General features: G+C 39.1%; 1 protein-coding gene across 1 annotated transcript in view; it reads right to left on the bottom strand.

The window, feature by feature from the left end:
• LOC124160663 (cubilin-like) overlaps nucleotides 1-21,933 on the bottom strand; it is a 270,327-nt gene that overhangs the window by 214,400 nt on the left and 33,994 nt on the right. The window contains exons 9-10 of the mRNA XM_046536589.1: nucleotides 2,630-2,756; nucleotides 277-483 (exon numbers count right to left, since the gene is read on the bottom strand). Coding sequence (XP_046392545.1) covers nucleotides 277-483; nucleotides 2,630-2,756 — 334 coding nt within the window. The remainder of the gene's footprint in view (nucleotides 1-276; nucleotides 484-2,629; nucleotides 2,757-21,933) is intronic.

The raw sequence follows: 21,933 nt of genomic DNA, 5'->3' as shown, positions 1-21,933 counted from the left end.
GGCTGTTTTATTGATGTAGCCCATTGTTGCTGGTGTCCTTTTTTTGAAAAAGTTTCCAAGCCATATTTTATCTTACAAGGAAATTTTTTATTTATTTAAGTAAATTTCACATACAGCCGTGACGCCAATTTACAGTGAATAAGATTATAAATAGCAATGACAGAAAAAAAATAGCTTAAGTCACCTTCTTCTATGAAAAGACAGTGCTCAGTCAGCGAAAAGAACTTGTAGTTTTCCATAAGAACTTCAAACAAAAGTCTTAGTGCAATTTATTACCTGTAAAACCAGGTGCACATATGCATGAAAGAGATGATGGAGAAGGTGCAATACATGTGCCTCCATTTTGACAGGGTTGAGATGAGCACGGATCACCGAGAATCACATTGGTTTCACCAGGAGATAGAGGCCTACATCCTGCAGGCCCCAAACCATTCCCTGTGTATCCACTGAGACAGATACATTCAACATATGATTGGCTGATCCCTATAAGGAAAAGTTAAGGTCTGAAAAAATGCGGCAATTATTTTTGGAAAAAGGCTTGATAAAAAAATTAGGGTCAGAACAGTATACCCTACAAACGGGTGTAAGAGAGGCACCCATATTTTGAGCATCAGAGCTAAAGAAAAAAAATTTTGCTGCATTTTTTTATCATATCATGCAGTGTTGCAGCCGTATCTTTCCGGGACTTTCAACAGTTATCAAAATTTCCACTTTCAATACTAAAACTTTACGTGGCATTTTCAGCTAAATTTACACAATACGTACACAACTCTTGGAGATAAGTATTCACGTGTAGTATTAAACTTACGATGTTTAATAGGGATGGTCAGATTGGATACCTCGGCTCCAAATATCCAGGGATAATGCCCTTCACCTTGTACTTGAGAACCAAATTCGTTGAAGATTGAATCTGAATCCGAAATTTAAAATCAATGCCTTCGTGAATGTAACGTCCCAGTCCCAGTGCACATAAGAGGGAGTCGAAAGGTTCCGATCCTCTCTTTGCATATGCTTTTACAATAAAATGCTTGTCTTACTCACAAACAAATTTTTTTAAAAGCTCTCGTATGAGTATTGCAATAGAATTTCAGCGATGAAAAATTTTAAGGCAAAACATGACAGGTACATAGCGTGAATCTTCTCAAGAGATTGAACAACAATTGGGGGAATCTCAGCGCCATAATATAATGACGTAGATATGTATATATAATAAGATAGTAACAGTGTAGATTTTACAAAACCAACCTTGGCCCTCCATCAGCCCATGCCTCTGAGGTTTTCTTCCTTTCCGAGACCACACAGACCATAAATCATTATCTTCGCTAAAATATCAAGTTAGATGGGAACAAGGGAAACATGTTTCATCCTTACCCCATCTCAAGTACTCACTTTTCCAGTCTACCAGGTTCAATTCTCCCAATTTCTGAAGGTCAGATGTTAGGTGAACCTCCAACTGAGCCCAAAGATATCTCGATAGCTTTCAGCAATTGTAGGACGTGCACAAGGTTCAAAAAAGAATGAGACCTAACGCCATGCTTATCTGACAGCATTCAATTTTTTTAAGCTCTAATTGATTGACACAAAGCTTTATACACAGTTACAATAAGGCTACTTATATTTAGCATAGTCCAAACAGCACAATTTCTGAGGAAAAAAGTTTAGCATGAGTGCATTCAAACAAGACAAGATGGACTGGAAACTTCAGGCAACAAAAACAGTACACATCTCATTGCTGCTCCTTTGCCCCTTCCCTTTGAAGACAACAACGTCACATGCGAGACGACGTGTTTGTCCCTTCTTCCCTCGCTTATAGCCTCGTTGCTTGAGAGATGGAGGTAGTGCACTCCTTCCCCTCTACCCCTCCTTCAGCGCTCTTCAGTTACAAGTGTTTCTGATTTCTTCTATCTAGGCCTCTCTAAGTTTGACATTCAATTATTATTTGCAGTATAAATACCAGGGATGCCCTCTTGTAGCAGTAAATTTAGCGAGCCCTCCAGAGCAAGAAACCCCATGCCATCTTTCCCATGTTCACCTCTGAGGAACACGACGGCACGATGCTTAAGAGTAAGAAATACAAACAGGAGCATTGTAAAAATACATGACTAAGGGAAGAACTCTCCTGCCTGCAGCTTGTTTTTCACCTACAGTTTCAGATGACTGACTCATGCTGAAAACCAAGGCCACTCAGTTTCCCTTGGACTTGAGACCGGGGAAGGGGGAAAGATAAAAATTAATGTAAGAGACGCACCCTCATTTTCGGCTGCAATTTCTGGGAAAAAAGGTGCATCTCTTAGATGCATTTATACGGTACCTTTGCTATAGAATGGGTTCAACTTACAATGGATTCATAAGGGATACTCATGATAATTTTGGAAATTTGTCCTAAATTGACCCTTCATGAAGAGCAATTATAATGGCAATAATGAAAAGATATCACTGGAATGATCCCTCAGATATACAAAATATTTGTAATGTAAAATGTATTCTTTTTGTTGTATTAGAACGGTCTGTAACTTGATTTTTTGACTGCGAGGAGCAACATTATCTCTATTTCTAGAATTACAAAATTATGAGCCAATGATCCCTTCAACTTACAAATTAGATGCTCAAATAAAAAAAATGAACTCACTTGGATTTTCAAAGCACCGAGCCATTGGATGGCATCCTCCGTTGTTAATTTCACAAACTCCTCTTTGAGTACAAGTAGTTCCATCACCTTGAAAACCTGGAGGACATGAGCCACAGGTTCTTGAGCCCTGTAATATGCAAATAGATTATGAAACCACAGCATGAAGGTGCCAACTGAAAAAAAAAAAGTTTTCCAATTGATTAAATACAGCATCAAAAGACAAAAAGTAACCTACATCCATCCATCCATTCCATCTTTTACTGGCAGGCTGAGAAATTCAATTAAGAATTTGTCCGTTTTTACAGGAGTATTGCGTGTACTGAGGATGCCTTACTTTTTGCTAAAAACTTTGCCCATTCTCACTCACTAGCCATTAGCTATGAAAATGTAATTAGACTTGATTACTAAAGTGACAGTGTTATTCATGGGTAGGGACATGCAAAAGGTGGGGTTATTTTATAGCCAAAAGTGGTGTTATTTTTCTACAAAAGCGATGTTATTTTGCCCTGAAATCGGTGTTATTTTAACGGCAAAGTAATTTATGTTGATTGAGGGCAGTGGCCCACCCATTGCCTTAAATTTAGGATATTATTGATTGGGAATAATTAAAGCAATATGGAGTCAGTTAGGTTAATTCAGTCAATACATGGAGTATTGACTGAATTAACCTATTTTACATATTTATCCTTTGCGTATACATATATCTAGCTTACTTAGAGAGAAATTACTTTTAAATGTCTGTAATTTCAAATGAAATATTGCTATTGTGATCAAGTTGTCATCTTTTACATTTGTTCTCTTATCTGTTAACACAGCGTTATAGCAGGAAAGAAATCTTTCTCAGTCCATGTTTGCAGAAGTGATCCAAATTGCTTAAAGGCACTTAGATACAAAGGATGTCTCAGACATTTGAGCTCCTGGATTGCTTTAATTACATCCACTGAACCCCGGGAATTTTGCTTTTGTAGTAATTTCTGTAATCCTCCCAACCCCAACATCAACTTCTCTGTCTCCATTGATTCCAGGCCATGAATTTTTTGTTTTTAAGTCAGGGTTCATGTCTGTAGACGGAACTTCTTGGGGATCAAAAACTGAGATCTTTTCAAATATGTACCTATTTTTCTGCTTAGGTCTTCTACCATAAGAGAACTAAGTTTGGTTGACGCTTTTTCAGCCATCTGCATAGGTATTGACTTTACAGCAGCTGCTTTAGAGGTTTTCATGTTTTGCAGATTTAATAAGTGGTTTTATCTAAAAAAGTACTCTTATGAATTTTCTTGAGGCTCATTTTTAACTTCTTTAACTCTTTCAAAATGGTGGAGTTCTCTCCTTAACATGAATGCGGGACTGCGCTCTATGAGACTCCTTGGTCCCCTCTGTATGGAGCATTTATGTTGGACATCTGTTAAGAAAGGTCTTGCAGATAATCAAACACTCTCAACACCAACCTTTTCTGATCCTTCCTAGTGGGCATTTTGCATTATCTTGGACTCTGAGGGTAGTTGGTCTCCCTCCTTTCGTGGTTTACCACCCTACCAGCATCATTGGTTCGCTGTCAACTCATGCTTTGTTTATGTGAATTAGCTATATGGATGATTGTTGCTTGCACGTAAATTGCAGACTTCCAATTGAATTCCTCGATTTATTCTGAGAATTTTAAAATTTTGAATGTAGCTCTACCGTCAGCATTAACGAATTTAATGCCTTAACAATTTCCATGTTGATTTTATAGTGAAATCGAGATATAAGTTAATATTTATGATAGAATTTCATTTAAAAATTGTAAACTCTGCCAAAAGACAAAGAATTCAATTCTTCGTTTATATTTTTTTTAAGAAAGAACCATATATTTATTTTGCAAACTAACTGAATGAACAATTGTATTATTGCGGTCCCTTGCCAAAAAGAGGGGTAATAAGAGACGAGGGTCTAGGTTCATGCTTCCGGATTTCGGCAGTTACAGATTTTGCCAGTCCATGGTGTTGGCCTGTGTTGGGTCCCGAAACTAAGACTTTGCGAACCCACGAATGTCATAAAAGGAGGAGAGCAAGGAAATGTATTTTCGGCATTAGGCCTGCGTAGGAAAATCTCAGACAAAAATTTTTGCCTTTCGTCTCCCGGGTCAAGAAACGTCCTGCCACATATTTTCGTCATTAGCAGCGAAAGGGTTATCTCTTTATAGAATGTGAGTATTTGGATAGTTTGAACCCTCCAGTAATTTTATTAAGTCAACCATCTGATTCCCATGGCATTTTGGCTACTTTGTGGACATCGTGAATGCGGTTTAGACATCCTCCGGACAAACAAGTCGCCTTATTTCCTCGAGTGTGTTTCTTTGTGGAAATCATGAATTTTCTCCAATTCATGGGCGATTTTCACCAACTCAGACGCAAATTTCATAATTTTTTTCCTTCTGCTCTACATGAAATTGTTTTTCGAGGCGTATATTTAAGCCGTAATTTTTTCACGGCATTGGCCGCTCACCGACGCGACTAATTTCCGCGGCCGCCGGCCGCCGTTCCCGCCACAGCGCCGTGAAATCCAGAGAGTCGTCTTGTCGGAAAGTGGCCTGAATTTTACGGCGCTGTGCCGGGAACGGCGGCCGGCGATAAGTCGTTTTGGCTTAAAGCTGCTACAATGTAGCTCCGAGAGTATTTCACGGAATAGACGGCGCACAGCCACTTTTTGCCGCTTTCAGGCTTTTGCTTTGCTCCGGCCGTCGTCAACGGCACGGCACTGTGCTTTCAAATAACCATTGGTCTCAATGCATGTCTTCAAGCGAGTCGAATCGCGCAGTTGACGGCACGGCGTTGTTGACGGTCAGCAAGGCAAGGTTCAATCCGGCCCGGCGGTGCGCCGTTATGGCGTGAAATACACATCGTGCTATCTTGAGGCTGCTTTCAAACGCGACGACTTTTCGCCGGCCGCCGTTCACGGCACGGTTCCGTGAAATTCAGGCCACTTTCAAACGAGACATCTCACGGCGCTGAGCCGTGAACGGCGGCCCATGGAAATTCGTCGCGTCGAAAAGCGGCCAATGCAGGGAAAATATTACGGCTTAAATGTACGCCTCGAAAAACAATTTCGTGGGAGGAGCATGAGCAGAAGAAAAAAATTGTGAAAATCGCGTCTGAGTTAGTGAAAATCGCCCATGAATTGGAGAAAATCGCAATTAATACGAAATTCGCGTATTCGCGGGAAAACGCCGGAAATCGCGTATTTCGCGGGAAAATCCCGGAATTCGCGTTAAAATTCGCGTTATCGCATTTGCGACTTTTGCATGTCCGTATTCATGGGAGTTACCTCGTAGAAGACCTAAGTAGCATTCAATAATGTCATAAATGGTTACAGTCAAATTTCCTTTAACCTTTTCATGCCGAATGGTGGGTGGATGCGATGGGCATTTTCATACACAGAAGTGCTAACGTCTGGTATAGCTGGGGAGGATTTTGCAACACAAAGACCAGATGTCGGCTAAAGCTGGCGTGGGGGAAGGGAAGTGACCACTGAGGTAGCAATGGTCGGATACATTCAGGCCCTGCCTGATTATACTGTCCATTGTTTCTGCAAAGAAAAATTTTGTTGCATACTCCAATATTTTTTTCTCTGGAGTGAATTATCTGTTTTGTTGTGTGCATAATCAATTTTTAAACGAATTTTAAGGCTAACTACACTGATAGCACAAAGTGAGAGAGTAATCTCTTTCTCATGGTTTTCTTACAAAAAAAACATGATAAACAGCTTATCGTAAACTAGAGGACGTATGTAAAGCAAGGATAATTTTTAAAGAAAAATAGGTAAGGAATGCCATCAAAAATACTCAGAATAACATGAGTCGCCTCTCCCAGTGAGAAATGGATCATCGAATCTACGTCGATTCGACGTCGAAGTACTCATCGATAAAACGTCGATGGTAACACATCGATCGATGTCTATATGGTCTGAAAATCGACGTGTTTTCGACGTCGAAGCCATCGACGTGTTTTCGACGTCGACGCCATCGACGTGTTTTCGACGTCGGCGAGATATCGTCTTTTTACCTGCGATTCCTACTAATAATTGCGGAAATATACATCTTTTCGGCTAATAAAGAGCATCTATTGCTGCGCCAACGACGTATTTCAATCGAGCACGTAAAGTCTAAACAAATGAAGGCTGAAATAAATTTATGATGGTGATTTGTAATCTTAAGTCCTTCGTATTCATCTTCAATAATAATCAGAAATCCTTGAGAAAAAATGTGAGGTGTTGACATCTATGACGCGAGTATAAAGGTATCGAAATGAGGTAAACGTAGTCACAAAGCCAAGCTTGTGCATATCACATACCACGCAGGAAAGAAGTTAGAACTTGGACGCAAATAGAAGGTCCGGCGTATGTGGCAAATGTGTGAAAATGGAAATCTTAAACACATTAAATAGGGGAAGCTAATCCTACCTGTCATACAGCGGTCCAAAAGCAGACCGATTCCGAAGTATGGAAGAGGTAGTGAAGCTTGTCTTTACTAAGCGACGGAATGCCTTTTTCGATGATTAATACGAATCCAAAAGCTCATTAAGTTTCAGAAGGATTTTAAATACCAATAACAGGATTTAGAGCTAGCAAAGTTTGTCGCGCAAAATAAATGCGACAATACCCAGCTAGCACACGGGAGACTGTCTCCCCCGAATCCTTAGAGACTCTCTACAGAAACCAAAGAGACCGCCTCCCGGAAGCGGTAAGCGTCTCCGGAGACAACAAGGAGACGGCCGGACGATACGATGACGAACCCATGACGAAATGTCCGCACTACTCAAGAGACGGTCTCCGATTTCCGATTCATGCGCCATCAAGCGATAACCACGCGAACTACGTCGGACACATCAACTGTGCGACGGTGGCGCCATCTGTTGTCATTTAACAGCACTACGAGCAGCGAGCTACAGCCGACCGCTACTTCACTATTCCAAATCGGGACATATTAACCGGCCACTTATAAATCCGTGGCGTATGCGAATTGACATTAAAGCATATTACTTACGAACATGGTGTTAATAGACTGCTACAGCGATGACAACACACAAACAGAAATCTCGGTGACAAACGTAGGAAATGTCAAAGAAAATCAGGCATTTTCAAATATTGGTTTATTTACAAAAAGTATTAGAACAAGCCACATTGAATGTCAGAGGAACTTCAAAGATGAACTCCTATTACATAGAAACAGCTTTTCACAAGGCCACTGGACATCAAGGGACTGAAGCAACACCTGAAAAGAAAAAGCAGAATACTCGCATTAAGAAAATGCTATGACTACACAAAAACAATAATAATGCTTTGGGAACTTTAACACGTATTCTCTCAGGTCAGCTAAAATACTATGCAATGCCCACTTAATAGAGCCAATACATAACTTTCACTCACCAACATTTTAAAATCAAAATGAGCCAAATCGGTTCTCGAGTATTAGCGAGACTAAAGGACATCAATTCATTATTATAATCTATATCAGTAAATGTGACAATGCACCTCGAGCCACACAACATGGCGGCTAGCCGAATATTAAACATATCAACTTCCATTAATTTTAATGTCTCAAAATAAATCTGCTGTTTACATTAATTTTCCTTATTATCGGGAATTCAACAAAACTTAATAATAGTCCACAGAGTAAATAATAGCGTCGGAAGGATAACGGCCATGCTTCGTGAATATTTTCGACTTGCACGAGGCGTTTTGGGATCAACACTAAGGTAGGTACATTAGATAACGAATATTATCCTTAATGAGGTTAATGAGTGACACATGAAAATACATGTAAAAGGCAACCATAAGCGAATCGAATACACTACCGAATAAATGACAAAATCTAAGTCCTTTGGGACACGTGAAGACAATATGATAATGCCATAAAAATTAGCAGGGATACAAATTAATCAGTACTTACCTCAAAGCGGTGAAAATGGACGCAGTTGAAAAAGCGATTGCAAGAACCGGCAAGCTCCAACAATGAGAATAAACACGTGCGGTGATCGTAACTTCGAAGGCAGGACCTCTCAGATTCGAGTTATGGCACAAAGTGAAAGAGACGAAGCGGATGTTGCAAGGGGGAGGAAGGGCTCTTTTCCGGTATCGGCGTAGTCAGCGATATAATTATACTAATTAATGTCTAATTCGTGTTATACCACGACGAATTACCAATATAAAATTAGAAAATAATTAAATATACAGCCATGATCACTCGGTATCCGCATAATGCCTCTTGAAGATAATGTAATTTCGGAAAGGCGAAGTGTTGACCTCGGAAAGAAGCGGAAGTGGGTGGGGGTGAACACTCGAAAATTGACGAACCAAGGGAGAAAGGGGAGAGGGCGGCCATCTCCTCGGGGTCTCTTACCTGTCGTCAAGAGACAGTCTCCTGTGTGCTTGTAGGGTAAATTTTCTATACGGCACCGAATGTCTCTGTTCCGAGTTTACTGCAAGGAACTAACAGCATGACGACCAATGACGACTAACAGCTCAACTCACTTCAACGGTCAAGTAACAGAATTAAAAGGAATCAAAGATTGTTCTCGGAGATTAAAACTAATGTTTATGGATAAATAAAATAATTATTTAATTTTATATTTTTTATTTAAGACACATATATTGTAATAGCGTCTCACCGTTATTTTTAAGACATTAAAACTACATCACTAAGTTCTCCCCTCAGCCAATCAACACGCTGACCCCGCTGGCCAATGAGAATAACACGTCGAAAAAACGTCGATTGAACAAATAAAATCGACGTCGACCACATATCGATCTATAGTCGTCGAATCGACGAAGATTCGACGTAGATTCGATGATCCATTTCTCACTGGGTCTGTTGGATGAGCACCACAGGTAGCAGAACAGTAAACTACACATGCTACGCAGCTAAAGGCTCTGCCCAACATGAATTGAAAGCCTACCGGTGGAATTCTGCAAATGTTTAAGCTGAACAACTGATTTTCTTGTAAATAGAAAAAAATTTAACAACTGCAAGCAACTTGCTGGTGAAGATGCAAAGCATTATTTACGTACATACCATATTTCTCCTAATATAGTCCCCCTCTGAATATAGCCCCCCCCCCTAATTTTGAGGCTTCAGTTTCGGGAATAAGTTAAAAAAATGCATTTGAATATAGCCACCCCCCTTTACTTTTGCGACAGGCATTTTTATAAAAAAAGGGGGGACTATATTCAGGCATATACGGTACCTTTACCTCATGGTAGATAGAAAAAATTACTGAGGGGAGATTTAAAACATGTTATCTTCAGCTCATCAACTATGGCATAGTTATCAATTTAAAATGTAATTACATAGAAAAACTTGATGCGTGCATAAAACAAACTGAATTCATTCAAGGTCCATACAATCTGACATTTATGAATTTTTATTTTTTTTTCAGATTTCAGATAATTCGATGTATTAGAGTTTTCTTTCTGGGACTTTTATATCCTACGTCACTATTCATGAGAAAACATGTTTCTTCCTTACGACCCTGGTTTCGCCGTCATTTCAAAATCAGAATGATTTTCAAACTATGGCTGTATGATGCCATTTCTCCTCATTACATAAAAGCGCCAAGAATGGAAACATTATTTTTATACATAATTGCCTAAATACTCTAACATGATGGAATAATAACAACATATAGGGAAGAACTGAAAGTTAGGCCTCTATTTTGTCATTACTCTGGATTTTTGTCAGCCTGGCCGTGAGAAACCCATAAGAAAAGGCCAACCTGCTTACTTATATAAGCCTTCCTTATTTTTTCCTTTCATCTTATCTCAGAGACTTGTAATGTGCTGGCTCGGTAGTAACCAACTTTTGGATTTAGAGTCTTAGTACCTTGTGTTCACTAACTTTGTTATTATTACAACTAGAAATCCATTTAAAATTCCACAATGCCTTAAAAATATTACATAGTTATTCTCATAAAAGTGTAAATTATTGAAAATCAAAAGCAATATTTGGTTTCAAAAACACTGGTAATGCCATAAGTGACCATGTACTCGTACTAAGGTAGGGTAGGAGGGTCTAGTCCAGTATCTGGGATAATAGCCAACATGGCCCAAATGGCAACACCCCAGCCATGTGCACCATTGAATTGGGTCCCAAATTATAGGGACAGAATTCCAGGGCAACTCCCCCCAAAAAAGATCTCTATAATACAGATGGGTTTAAATATTCCTATGCTACTTGTAGCATGGAAAACGTTTTCCTCTCGTAGGCGCCGGCAAAAATGATTAATGAACAACTCCTAGTATGAGACACTAGGGTGGTCCTTATTTTTCAACTTTCTATCGGGACACCCCCTCATTTTACGCCAATTGGTGTAAATACACATCCTGTAAAATATTATTGCATTTGGATGACAGGAAGATGAGCGGCATTGCACTCAAAGGTGAGAAATTTTAACATTTTTGGCTGTTTTTCAGACATGAATGGTGATAAGAAGGTGCTGGTATTTTTCAACTGATTTTCTCCGGTAACCCAAAACACATTGGACATTTGACATGCTGCACCTAAAGTATTATCCAATTGTGACCAGTGGTTCCCGAGATACGCCCCAAGAGTGAGCACGTGTCACCCCAAGTGGCACCACCTCCTGCCAACGCTCGAAGCTCCTAAGTCCGTCAAATCATTCAACGTTAGTCCTATTCTATGAAAAATATTGTCATGCGATATTACCTTCACACAGTTTCAATTCATTAATCTAATCAAATTAAACATTGAAGATTATTTGGGATTCAATAATTGTATCACTATTTTTCTTTTAATGCAGGAAACATATTTGACAGCACTTATCACACACCCATATACTTTGATGAACACCCCTGATAATAAAATAGTATTTTCAAATTTAAATAATGAAGTGATCTGGCATGATTGATTCTCTGTAACATACTTAATTCTTTTGACAATGTAGCTCTATTAGAGTCAGTGAATTTATGCCTGTAGTTGCACACAACCTTTAGCAAAAATTGTTTCTTGTTTTCGTCTCTTGTTAACTTATCATGAAATTCCTCCATCAATTTTACCCACCTTTCAGCAGAATCATTTACCACTTTCAGTTGCATTACAATCTTCTATCCTTATTCATATGCCTTATCTTTTTTCCAGTCAGTTGGAGAGAACTGTCAAAGGAATTTTAAGTTGTTTGAAAAGCCTTTGATTCATTTTAATTTGAGACTTCATTATCCTAATTGGCAAATAAGTCAATTTTCTGGAAGCAGAGAAAATCTTTTCGATATCTCGTTATGACTATCAGTGAAGTTTGACTCTAGAGATTCTACCATTCATCTTTTGACCACTACTAGTAAATTGTGACCGAAAAAGTCTATAGATGTAGCCTCCTGGGATAAATACCTTAACTGATTCTGAAATTTGTTCATTGTCACCTCACTAACTGCACTGCTGATTTTCATATATTTACACAAAGTTTTGAAGAATGTTAAATAAGTACCACCTCGGAGCCTCAACCAAATTCCGTGCCGGTATCCATACCTCAAAATGCAGATGCACAATAAACAAACACATATCACGGATTAAGGTCTCTTCCTCAGTTGACAAGGACAAGTCTTTGCAAAAAATACTATTTTCAGGCAGTTAAGCGCTTCCGAAATCCACCATGTATGATGCATGGTAGAATATTTCCAACTTCCTCTTGCAGCAGCTCAAAAGGGCAGAATTTCTGCCCCTTTCTCCTTTACTGAGAAGGAACAGTCTGTCTCATTCTAGAGGTATCATCTCTAAAGCATCGACATGGGCCGATGTTGAACAGATCATTGAGGGCTGAAACAAATTTTAAGTACCTATTTTCTGTCTGCAACTGAGTTCTTCGTCCTGACTTTTGAAATAACTCCTGGAAGAGCCTTTCCAACTTTCCAATGCTATGCTGAAATTTCCGCGCTGGTATCTGCGCTTCCTCCCAAAAAACTTCTACTTCTTTCATAGGAAGACTAGAACTAGATCGTAAATTTAAAATTACCTATGGAAATTAAAAGAAAATAACCTTTAGCACCTGTCCATTACATGGCAACTTAGAACCAAAAATTTTATTATCATAATGACCAATTAAGAATATTTGATCGGCGTTTCTAGTTTCCATTTACAAATCCTATCCAGCTGTCAACTCAGCTCCAAGCTGGACCTTAGCAACTGTCTTCAGATCCAAGTAAATCTCTGGATTTTATTCTGTAAATGTACATGCAAACTGTCCGTTTTATATGGGTGAGCCTTGGGCTCAGCTGGCCAAGATATAAGACAGTATGTTAGAGTGACTAATGTGGCCTTGAAATAACGTTCCATTGTTCCATAGAAAACAATTTTTCATTGAAACGTCTCTGTATGCATTGACAGATTTAGGAATGGGGCATGGGGGCACATGCCACCCCAGATGCTAAAAAAAAATACAAAATTTTTGATACATTATCATTACGTTTGTTTTGTATATCACAGAGGCTCAATAATTAATTTCTTTCATTACTTTCATATTAAAATAAAGAGAATAATTCATAGAGTAATTGTTGCATTTTGTTTTTAATTTAAAATATGAGAAGACTGTTTGCCTGTTAGACCCTTATGACCCCCAGAAAAAAATCCTGGATCAGCCCTTGTCCTAATGTACATTTTCACGTTTCTCCAATGCTTACATTGTTATTCTACATGAATATGAAACAATTTAATCAGGTATTGGGCCCTCAGTTTCTGTGCTGCATCAAAAAGATGAAGATGTCACATTCTTCATTTGCATCATTAAAAATATGAAGTTTGGAGTAGGCATACTGCTGGGTTTATTTTTGTGGTCAGAAAACCGCATTAAAAATTGAATTTTCAATAAATGTGCATTGTATTATAATTTAATCAGGTAAATAAATTGAAACTGTGTTAAGTAAATATTGCATGACAATACATTTTGTCGAAATATGAGTAATGCTGAATGAAGTGACAGACTTGGAAGCTTTGAACATTGGTGCAAGGTGGCGTCACTTGGGGTGACACATGCTCACTCTTGGGGGCGTATCTCGGGAACCACTGGTCACAACTGGATAATACTTTAGGTGCATCATTTCAATTGTCTAATGTGTCATGTGTTACCAGGCAATTCAGGCAATTAAAAAAAATAGGAAACCACCCAATTGATCTACCCACCAACTGTGAAGTAAGGGCAGTGATACAGTTTTTGTCTGCAAGAAACATTTCAGTAGTAGAAATTCATCAGCAGATTACTGAAGTTTACGGTCCTAAAATAATGAGTGGCAGTAAATTGCACCCGTGGGTGTGAGCTTTGTAGCTGCGTGACAAAGCCACAGTCCATACTAAGGAGGAAACGCAAACTCTAATCAAGAAATTTGGATGGGAACAGATGGACCACCCACCATGCAGTCCAGTCTTGGCGCCAAGTGATTTGTTCTTGCTCCGCTGCTTAAAGGAGTTTCTAGGTGGCAAGCGCTTCGACACAAGATGATGAAGTGAAAGAAGTAGTTAAAGACTGGTTATCTTCCCAGGCGGCCGATTTCTACAAAATAGGTATTCAATATGCTTTTTGAATGATGTGAAAAATGTTTAAATAAGTATGGAAACTATGTAGAAAAATAGAGGAAAGTTGTAAGGAATGTAAATAAAACAATTGTTTTGGAAAAATTCTGATTTTTGATTTTTTTTTTCTTAACCGGACCTTACTTTTGGAATAACCCTCGTATATAAGTTGATATACAATAGACAACAAGTGTACGTAATCTCCAGAAAATCGCTCGCTATTTTGGGTGCTTGTAATGTACGATGGTTGAGATTAAGCCTTTGAATTCCAATTGTCATGGTTGAGCTTCCACGCGAGACAGACGTGGGCTGGTGCTTCGCTCGAGACAGGCAGGTGCCTCAGTGATGTGTTCAGTTGCGTCCAGAGTATAAGTGCATTCAATTACGAGGATAACTTCCTACTCAATTTAGAAGCTCGAGTTACTAATATTAAGTGGAAACCGCAGTTTAAAATGGCTAATTGCAGTGTATGTAATGTGAATGTTCTTAAGCGCCAGCTAAGGATTACCTGCAGTGAATGTCAAACTCAGTGTCACGCTACTTGTGTTCACTTGTCCAAAGAGGATATCGAGTATATTGGCGCTGAAAAGCAAAGTTGGCGTTGTCCTACCTGTGCTGCGGAAAAACGTAAGAGCATGTCAGTAGTTCCACTGGCGGATACGGACACTGCTAGTATCTCTCATATTATAAACCTTCTAGAAGAAGCTAAAGAGGACAGGAAACGCATGGAATTGGACTTGAACAAGGCTATTGAGTTTGTGCACAATAGATTAGATGAAAATACTAAAGTGCTTCAAGAAAACTCAGCGCAGATTGCTGAATATTTAGCGACAATAGACTTACTTAGGCAAGAAAATGTTGGCTTAAAATCTCGAGTGAGTGAATTAGAAAAGAGGTTAGACGACCAAGAGCAATATTCTCGCGTTAATGACCTTGAAATACACGGCATTCCCCAGCAACCAAATGAAAATACCTTAGAAATCGTGAAAAGTGTGGGGGACGCCCTTGGTGTTAAAATAACCGATGATATGGTGAACACATGCCACCGATTGGGAAAGAAGGGACACGAAGGCGGAACGAGAGGTATCATAGTCAAATTCGTCCGTAGGTATACAAAAGAAGAAATTCTTCAAAAGAGGCGAGTGAAAAGGACCTTCTCCACACGGCACCTGGGCTTGGCGACCGATACTCCGGTGTACATAAACGAGAGCCTGAGTCCAGGTCGGAGGAGACTCTTCGCTGCTGCGCGTCTTGCGAAGAAAGAAAAGGGATACAAATATTTATGGCTAAGGCATGGGACAATACTCATGAGGAAGAAGGAGAATGATCAAGTAATCACTCTGAAATCCTCTGATGACCTGGAGAAACTGTAAGCATTCTGTGAGTGAGTTATGTATGTCTTCAACCTATCTTTACTAACAAAATGCAGAGTACTGTTAATGATAGTGGATTTAATGGTGGCAGGTTCCTTGTCTTGCATCAAAATATAAGAAGTCTAAGAGCTAATTTTGATAAATTTGTATTTCAACTAATTAATCTCGATATAAAACCCGCTGTAATTGTTTTGACAGAAATTTGGGTCAATGATACTGAAGTATCTATGTATCAAATAACTGGCTATCGGAGTTTTGATGTGTGTAATAATAACTATAGGGCTGGAGGAGTTATTGCATATGTAGCAGATACTTATGAGTGTTCTTCTATTGATCTGGGTGAATTAAAAACTGCTGATATGGTTAAAATATCAGTAGGGATAAATGATTCTTCTTGGATAAGCATTATTGGTGTATATAGACTTAATTTTAATCCGGTTGAACATTTTTTGAGTGAATTGGAGAACGTATTAACCATCTCTCGTGAGAGGAATTTAATTGTAATTGGTGATATTAATTTATGTATATTACAACCCAACGATATTTCCTTTGAATATCAAACCCTTATGGCTAGTCATGGACTAGACCAGCTTATTCGAGTACCAACTAGAATTAGCAAAACGGGTAGTACATGTATAGATCACATTTTTTGCAGAAGTAGAGATAACTATAAGTATGAGGGAAGAGCGGACGATTGGGGTTTAACAGACCATCATGCTGTATCATGCTCTTTAAATATTAATGTACCCATTAATATATACGAACGAGTTTATCGAAGCCATTGCCGGATAAACTTTAACCATCTAAATAATAGTTTGCTAAGATGTGACTGGAATGATGTTTATTCACAACAAAATGTCAATGAAGCCTATGAAATATTTATAAATAAATTGAAATGCTGCATTGAAAAAGCTGAATACGCGTCAGACAGTAACAGATCGGGAGGAATGAAGAGGCCATGGATGACTTACGCTTTGTGCGGGAGAATTTCTAGGCGAAATTTTCTGTATAAAAAAATGAGGAAACACCCTGAAAATGAAAAGCTAAATAGGTACTACGTATCGTACACGCAAAGATTAGAATATGATATTAAAAAGCGCAAAGAAAAGTATTACAGGGACCTATTTGATAGTAATGTCAATAATACCGCTGCTCAATGGCGCATTTTAGATTCACTCACGGGAGGAAAGCAAGGAAATGAGAATTGTGTAAAAATTAGAACTAGTAATGGTATCGTTGTCACTAAGTGCCAGGACATTGTAAACGAATTTAGTTCACATTATGGTAAAGTAATTCAAGAATTGACCCAGAACAATTATTTTGAAAGTAATACGAATAAATACAAAGAAATATTCCCAACCTCCAATTCAATTGACTCACTGTTTTTTGTTCCTACTGATGCGAAAGAAATTAGCAGCATTATTAAGAAATTAAAGTCTAAAAAATCTAAAGGTGTTGATAATATTTCCACACAAGTTATAAAAGAAGTAAATGCAAATATTTCGGAGGTCCTTGCCCATATTGCTAATCTAAGTATGTATACTGGAATATTTCCTAAACAATTAAAAACTGCAATAGTGATACCAATTTTTAAAAAAGGTGATAAAATGAACGTAAATAATTACAGACCAATATCCCTATTATCTGTATTTGCTAAAATAATAGAAAAAGTTGTTAAAGTCAGACTTCTTAAATTTCTAAATCAGCATAGTTTTTTCAATAAAAACCAATTTGGATTTATGAGTGGTAAGAGTACAGAGGATGCATTATTAATAGTGATGGGTCGGTTCGATTCCTCGATTCTTAATATCCTCGATTCTCGGCCAAGAACCGGAATCGAAAACGAGTACTTGCCAAGGCGAAAAATCGATTCCGATTCCAGCAGTACTTCAAACAACAAAATATACGACCGCATTTCCAATAGTCATTTGAATTTTCGCGCCACGTAATCGTAATAACAAAACACATATCTTCTTGGGATGTGCGAGTACTCGAAAATTCAAGTCGATCGAGTAGTTGGTACTCGACTCGAGCGTTTCGAGTAGCATTACGGATGTCGAGTCGAGTAGTTAAGGTTACAGAGCTTTCGAGGCTAGTAGGTCCAGCAATCTGCCGACAGGAAGCGCTATCATGAAACTCATGTAATAGTGCAGGTTTTAAAGCCGATAAGTCATTCTAATGCCTTGGCCTGGTAGTTTCAGGAGGGCAAGTCTGTAACTCTGTTCTCTCCCGAAAATGGGAGAAAGGAGATTCGTGAAGCGCCTGCGCGAGAGTTGTCGCCCGCCCCAAGTCTCTAGGGCGCCCCGCCGGAGAAAGGAGACTATTTGTCGCCTGGGAGAGTACTAGAGGCCTATTACGAACGGCTTACCGCATGCGGTGAGATACCGCCTGCGGTATCATACCGCCCCGAAGCGCGTTTACCGCCCCCGAGCGATTACGAGTGGCCACCGGTCGGTATCATACCACGGCTTAGGGGTCGGTATGATACCACGGCCAGCTACCCCGGTGGTGAGATACCGACCCCCTAATGGCGGACGTCTGTTTACATTTTTCGGGTCGAGCTGGCGTTTTTAAAACAAAATATCCGACGATAGAAACTCGGAAGCTATCATATTTTGTGTTATTTATAATATTAATGTCTGAGTAAGCGTATAAAATACAAAACTGGAGCCGACTGGAGCAGTTGAACAAAAAAAGTATAATACCCATATAACAACAACGTTGTAGCCGTCTGAGATGAGAGAGAGAGAGCCACGGCCGTAGGAGATGGATACGTTGATTGTAAGTTGACCCTCATTCATTTATTTAATTAGAACAATTTGGATGTTTTTTAATGTCCGCAATGTTTTTATATGCATTAACATCTTCCATTTCTTCATAGGTGCCGGAAAATTCGTCGTTATGGACTGCCTGTGCTTGTATTGTATGGTGAATACAGCTGTTGCTCGCCGCTTGGAGATTTCTACGAACATCTTTTGTGGCAAAATATTATTTTTTCAACGTGACAACTTCTTGTATTGCAAGGTGAATACTACTTTTGCTCGCTGCTTGGAGATTTTTACGAACATCTTCTGTGCCAAAGTAGTGTTATTTTCAACGTTATAACTGCTTGAATAGTGAGGTGAATGTAACTTTTGCTCGCTGCTTGGAGATTTCTACGAACATGTTTTGTTTCAAAATAGTGTTATTTTCAATGTGACAACTACCGTTAATCACAGTACCAGTGGTTGTAATGCACAAAGTTTGACGAGGTTGACAAACATCTGCCAAGAGCTGTAGTTATCACTGTTCCATTGTGGTTGGTTTTTAAACAGTGGTTTACGCTATCGAGAAGTGTCTGATAGTAATGTAAAGATTGTCAGTGGCGTTTATACCTTCGTCATTCACCGCAGAGATAACATTTCACGATCAAGCTATCAAGTTCAAAGTCATGTGTGAAATTTGTTTATATACTAGTATATCAATTTCGTACCAAGGAATTGTAGTGAGAAAAGTCACCTGTGCCACTTGCGTAGGATAATCTGAGGCTTAAAATCAGTGATTATATAGTTGTTTTCATCATAGCGAGCTCTTGATTGTAATGTTTACGTGATGAATATAAGAATGGTAGTGACTTCCAGTTTTTGATGATCGTATTTGCCTGTGTACCATTATTTATAATGGTGTGAGCTTGTATCGATTGTGGATTTTACCTGAAATATTGAAATAAGTTGTAGCCTGTGTGTGTGATTGCCGAGGAACCGATTCGCGATCTCACATGTTTATTGTGGGCAGACTGTTTTGATGTGGTTGTGTACCCGTGATTAAACCAAAGAAATGGTGAAACTCTGTCACATTATTTTGAAATAAAATTTTATTGTAACCAGAAGTGAATATCTTGTGTTTTTTAATTCTCCATTGCTTTTCATAGATAACAGCCAAAAAGTTATTTTTCATTATTTTTAAAAGTGCCTTTCTTGTTCTCTGAATTTGCATTAGGTTTCCAAACCCCGTAACTAACACGAAAGGAATGCAGAGCAACAGATATTTTGTCATTTCACAGATGTTGAGTGTCATATTGTCTGTGATTAAGGCTCTCCAGCTAAGTATTCGTGGTGGATTTTCGTATATTTTTTAAGAATGGACATTTCGGTCAAAGCTCTAATGGAATTGGTGGTTCACCTTGCCCGTTGGCCCTAAAAGTACTTCTATCGTAATTTTTCGATGGTCTGCCATGCAATTTGTCACTACCTGCGTCTGCTCATACGTGATTTTTTGATGATATCTTCCGCAAGTCACTGCTAATTATTGTTTTATTCAACTTTTTATCCTATAAGTAAGAATTGAGGAGCAAAATTCGTTCATTTTTCAAACTTTTAAGGCGAATTAACGAAGGACTCATCCTTATTAATCCATAAATACCACTAATTGTCTTTATAGACTGCCAACAACTCTTGCCGAAATATTCGTCTGCTAGGAACAGTTGCCGCGGAATTGGAACACCGCACGCCCTTGCCATTGGCTACACCATTTTCGGGCTGAAGGAGCTCAGAATTTTTCATACAAACGTCACTTCCGCCGCATCGCTCCTTACCGACCCCCTGACACGTACTCTCCGCCCGGCGGTGACTTGCCGACCGTCCCATTCGTAATCGCAAGGGGCGGTATGATACCGTATACGGAACGAAAACTCCGCCCGGCGGTAGCGTACCGCCCGCTCGTTCGTAATAGGCCCCCTAGTCTCCCGACCCAAGTCCGTAAGCCCCCTCAAGCGCCTTTGGCGCCCCAGACGGGCGCTTCAGTTACGTCCCCCTCAAGAGCCCGACGTATCTCTTTCTCCCATGGAGAAAGTGCGTATCTCGACAGTGTTTTGTTGTATTTTCTCTATATGGCGCGTTTTCTTTCAAACCATAGAATATTATTGCTCGTATATGAGGTGCATTTAAGAGAAGTGGGGCAATTAACACCAATGAGAAATTGTTGCGGGATATTAATAAACCGTTTGAGGCGACGGAGGAAGATTTCCGGCCGCATTAGCGAAGAAGGTTGTCCTATCCGTCCTTCGATGGTCCGATTCTCTTCCTGCTGAAAATCCATCACCCTCAATAGCAGACAGAAACACCGCAATCCTATGAAATAACAATTATCTGCAGCTCTGAATTCTTTTCGTGTAAGTAGCGGGGTTTAGAAAGCTAATGCTAATTCAGAGAGCGCAAGAAAAGCACTTTAAATAATGGAAAATAACTTCTAAACAGTTACCTATGAAAAGCAACAGACAGTTAATGAAACACAAGACATGCCCTTATTGTTAAAAGAACTTATTCCACGACAATGTAATAGAGTTTCACCATTTCATTGGTTTCACGAATAAGACTGCTCAGCAAAACCGTGTGCACACAACATATGAGATCGCGAATCGGTTCCGCTGTCAACACATACAGAAGCTATAAGTGTACTTCAATAATAAATGAATATCCACAAACTAAGTACTAGCACACGCCGTAAATATAAAGTGAGACACAGGCAAATAAAATATAAAAAAACTGGAAATCACTTCCACTCTTTTATTCATCACGAACAACTTACAATCACTAAGCTCGTTATGATAAAAACAACTATTAATTCACTGATTTAAAGCCAGAAATTAGCCCACGAAAGAGGCACAGGTGACTTTTCTGACTATTATTCGTTAATATACTCGAAAAAGAAACTTCACACACAGCTTTGATCTTGATAGCTTGATCGTGAAATGTCAATGTACCTATACGATGAACAACGGAGGTGAACACGCCACTGGCAATGTTTACATTGCTGTCAGACAATAACACTGCTTACAATTCAATCACGATGGAGCACTGATAATTACAACTCTTAGCCGATATTTTTGTACATTGCAACCACTGGCACTGTGATTATCAGCAGAAGATTTACGGCAGTTGTCACTTTGACATTAACACAATTTTGGCACAAAAGATGTTTGCACAAATCTGCAAGCAGCGAGCAAAAGCTGTATTCACATTAGAAATATACTCTTAATTTTCAACTTTGGTGAGGTTGTAATTGATACGAAATGAAGAATTTACATGGTGACAAGCAGAATTTACCGGCACTTGGATTTAGCCTTGCAGCCGCTTGCAAGCGAGGAATCACTGCGCGCGGTCAAAAATGTAGTCCCGACTTTAGTAAGTCATAATGAGGTTATTATGCATTCAATTTAGAAAATATTTGCATGGATGAGTTTGACATAAAATTAAAAACATTTTTAAATTGCACACGGTTAATTTTTCGATAAATCAAGCTCCAATATCAGATTCGCCTTAGAAATTTTTCATACAACTCATCGGAGCGAGTTTTCTCCCATCCGAACGGGAGAAACAGTTCTCTCTACCGAGTTACGGACTTGG

The sequence above is a fragment of the Ischnura elegans genome, chromosome 1 (genome assembly GCF_921293095.1).
Source record: "Ischnura elegans chromosome 1, ioIscEleg1.1, whole genome shotgun sequence".
NCBI classification, from domain to species: Eukaryota; Metazoa; Arthropoda; class Insecta; order Odonata; family Coenagrionidae; genus Ischnura; species Ischnura elegans.
The sequence above is the reverse complement of the archived record's forward strand: the minus strand, read 5'-3'. Positions and strand labels throughout refer to the sequence as shown.